This window comes from Buceros rhinoceros, unplaced genomic scaffold (genome assembly GCF_000710305.1).
Source record: "Buceros rhinoceros silvestris isolate BGI_N320 unplaced genomic scaffold, ASM71030v1 scaffold12330, whole genome shotgun sequence".
NCBI lineage: Eukaryota > Metazoa > Chordata > Aves > Bucerotiformes > Bucerotidae > Buceros > Buceros rhinoceros.
This window is the reverse complement of record NW_010391350.1, coordinates 10,107-13,328: the sequence shown is the minus strand read 5'-3', so window position 1 is coordinate 13,328 and position 3,222 is coordinate 10,107. Positions and strand designations below refer to the sequence as shown.

The 3,222-nt window shown below is 51.5% G+C and overlaps 1 protein-coding gene across 1 annotated transcript in view; it reads right to left on the bottom strand.

Annotated features, from left to right (window-relative positions):
• Positions 1-2,637: 2,637 nt before the first annotated feature.
• The window catches only part of LOC104498052 (C-type lectin domain family 2 member E-like), a 2,385-nt gene continuing 1,800 nt past the window's right edge, over positions 2,638-3,222 (bottom strand). The window contains exons 4-5 of the mRNA XM_010141379.1: positions 3,209-3,218; positions 2,638-2,803 (exon numbers count right to left, since the gene is read on the bottom strand). Of these exons, the coding sequence (XP_010139681.1) occupies positions 2,638-2,803; positions 3,209-3,218 (176 nt within the window). The remainder of the gene's footprint in view (positions 2,804-3,208; positions 3,219-3,222) is intronic.

Here is a 3,222-nt window from a genome sequence, read left to right as displayed (position 1 = left end):
CTGGGTGCAGTGCTGACCCCAGATTTCTGAGCAAGCCCTTCCCCAGGTACTACCAGCCGCTTCCTTGCGTGCAGTCCCGGCACACCCCTCCCACGTCCACGACGGCAACGAACGGCGAGGCCCGGTCTACCCACCGAGTTCAAACAGGGAGGCCTGGTCTACCCAGACTCTGGCACAGGGACGTCAGGTCTATCCTGATACCTATATCGGGAGGCCTGGTCTGCCCTAGAATACAGGCGCCCAGGTCTACCCCGGCACCGGAAGGCCCGTTCTACAGGTACTGGAATAGGGAGGCTTGGTCTACCCGCGAGTCGGGGCGCAGAGATCTACGCCAAGACAGGGAATTTTTTAGTTCCGAGCAGAGACGATAGCAGCATTCGCTGATTAATAGTGGTCCAAGGCACCTCCTCAGAAGCTCTGCACTGGTCATAGAAGCTGTCCCACGTGCTCAGATATTGCGTGGACAACTTGGAGATTTTAGGGAAGGTCTCCCCTGAGTCTCCTTTTCTTCCGGCTCAACCCCCCTCAGTGCACTTGTGCTCCAGACCCTGCACCAGCTTCGTTGCCCTTCTCTGGACATGCTCCAGCTCCTCAATGTCCTTCTGGGAGTGAGGGGCTCAAACTGGATCCAGGATTTGAGGTGAGGCCTCACCAGTGCCCCCAGTCCAGGGGGACGATCCCTGCCCTGCTGGCCATACCAGTGCTAGTACAAGCCCGGATGATTTTGGACTTCTTGGCTACCAGGTCCTTTTCCCTGGTCAGTTCCCAGCTGCTCTTCCCACAGCCTGGAGCGCTGCAGGGGGTTGAGGTGATCCCAGGACCTGGCACTTGGCCTTCTTGCCCCTCAGCGCACTGGCATTGACCCATCACTCCAGCCTAGCCAGTGCCTTCTGTGGATCCTCCCAACCCTCCAGCAGATCCACCCTCCCACCCAACTGGGTGTCATCTGCAACTGACTGATCGATCCCCTCATCCAGATCATTGATAAAGATGTTGAAGAGAACAGGCCCCAACACTGAACTCTGGGGAACACCAAAGGTGATCAGCTGCCAGTTGGGTTGAACTCCAGTCCCCACCACTCTGGGTCCAACCATCCAGCCAATTCCTTATCGTGTGAAGAGGACACTTGTGCCAGCCAGGAGCAGCCAGTTTCTCCAGCATGATACTGTGGGAAACAGTGTCAAAGGCTTCACTAAAGCCCAGGTAGACACATCCACAGCTCTTCCCTCATCCACTAATGTACCCCAAGGCCAGCCTGTCTTATGAACATCTTGCAAGCACCTCGGGGCTGCATTAAAAGCCCTTAAAAATACTACATTTATTTGTCATGGAGTGTTACACAATGCTAAAATAGCAGCTAATCTGAAGATGGTCCTTTCAACAGGGTGAAGATGTGCGCAGAGGGGGAGCAGAAAAGGTTTCCCTGGGGTCTGGGCTATGCTGGATAAACCGTATTGATCCCAGGAGATGGAGCTGCCAATTCCACAAGCCAAGCGCACCCAAAATTGCTCCCCAAAATATCCCTCACTTTGGTGAAACATTGCTGAGAGACATCGGAGAAGACAATGATCACCAAAGTGCTTCAAGAGGAGAAAACAAAGGATTTCATCAGTCTTGAGAAAAAGGTGGTACTTTGAGCTGTTATTGCTAAATCCTGCTAAAAATTTAAGTGCTGCTAGAATCCTGTATCTTCACATCTACACCTTCAGGCCCCAAGTTGAGATGCTCATCAAAAAAAGTCTTCGCTGGACAGAGTTGTCCATGCAAATGTGCCAGCTTTCATCAAGACAAGATGCTCCAAAGTCTTCCCTGGACTCGGTGTTCCATAAAAACATGCAAAATCTTCCCTTTTACTCCTCCTCTACATTAAAAACCTCACTGGATTTGATCTGTAACCTCACTAGCACGTTAAGGTGAAGATGTCAGCTGGTCACTCCAACATCAGCTTGGCAGATCCTCCTCAATCCTGCCGCTGTCCCACTCCCAGAGCTGTGGCCTTGGAGAGAATCATCTGAGTTTCAACGCATGGAAGCCTCTTCACCTTCATCTTGCTCTTGATACAGAAACATGTCTGCTCCCAGAGTGACTTGGGCTCTTTGCAGCTTGGGCTTTCCTGAAGACATGAGCAGCAAGTTCTTGGAGGTCTTGCAAGTGCTGTCCACCCTTGCAGCTTTTCCACATGCTCGTGAGGGGTTGAGAGGATTTTCTCAGCCAACCAAGCCTAAAGGTTGCTGCTTTAACTCCCCCAAAAGTGGGAAAACCCAAACTTCTCCAGCATTTGCCCATATTCCTGGTTGCACCATGCAAGGCTGCAGACATCTTGCTAAGCTTCACCCTTCAGATGTCCTTACGGGGTCATCGGTATGGCTGAGGTTTTCCTCGCACTCTGCCACCAAATCACAGTGGGGTTCTGAATGAGTCATCACTTGGTGCTGTGAGGAATCACCAGATATTTTCTGTTGGCCTTAATAACCATGTAATAACTTCGGTTCTTATTTGGCAGTTTTGGGAAATAAAATCCCCCCCTTCCCCCTGCCGCCGCCCTTATGCTTTTTCTGTGTGTTTTTTTAGGTTTTCTTTTGTTTCCCAATCAAGCAGTGAGTGGGTGTTTGGGGTTGAGGAGCTCCCTGTAGCCCCTCAGGAGCTCATACAAAGGTTCTGAGCCCGTCTCGTCCTGTTGCCCCGGCTTGGGCTCTGCAGCTCGGCCTTATTGCAAACCCAGCTCCTTTGGGAGCTGCAGCGGGAGGAGCTGAGCCCACTGGTGTTCAGGTAGGCACAGAGGCCACTGCCACGGACCTGGAGCCTGGAAGGACAGGTGAGACAACTGGAGTCAGCAGGAGGAAGGAGAAAAATCACACAATGGCCTTTTTCCCCCCTCCTTGGTTCTCATGCGCATCAACAGGCCAATATCAATGCTCAGTTATTTCTGTTTGGGCAGCAGTCTGGGGTGGCCATAAGAAACCTCACACTTTGCAAGAAAAATAACGGATTTAAAAGCAAAAGTCTGTCAAACAGTGTATTCCCCATTGTTTCCACCTCTCAAGTCAAAGGCGGAAGCAAAGACCAGATCTGGATGCAATGCTGCCTTTCCCAAACATCATTGGCCCGTTGCTACCTCTGGACCCACTTCAAGTGCCAAATGAAAATGCACATTTCTGGGCTGAGGAAACACCAGCCAACACCGTAATGGTGAAAACCACAGACTCACGGGTGAGATAAATG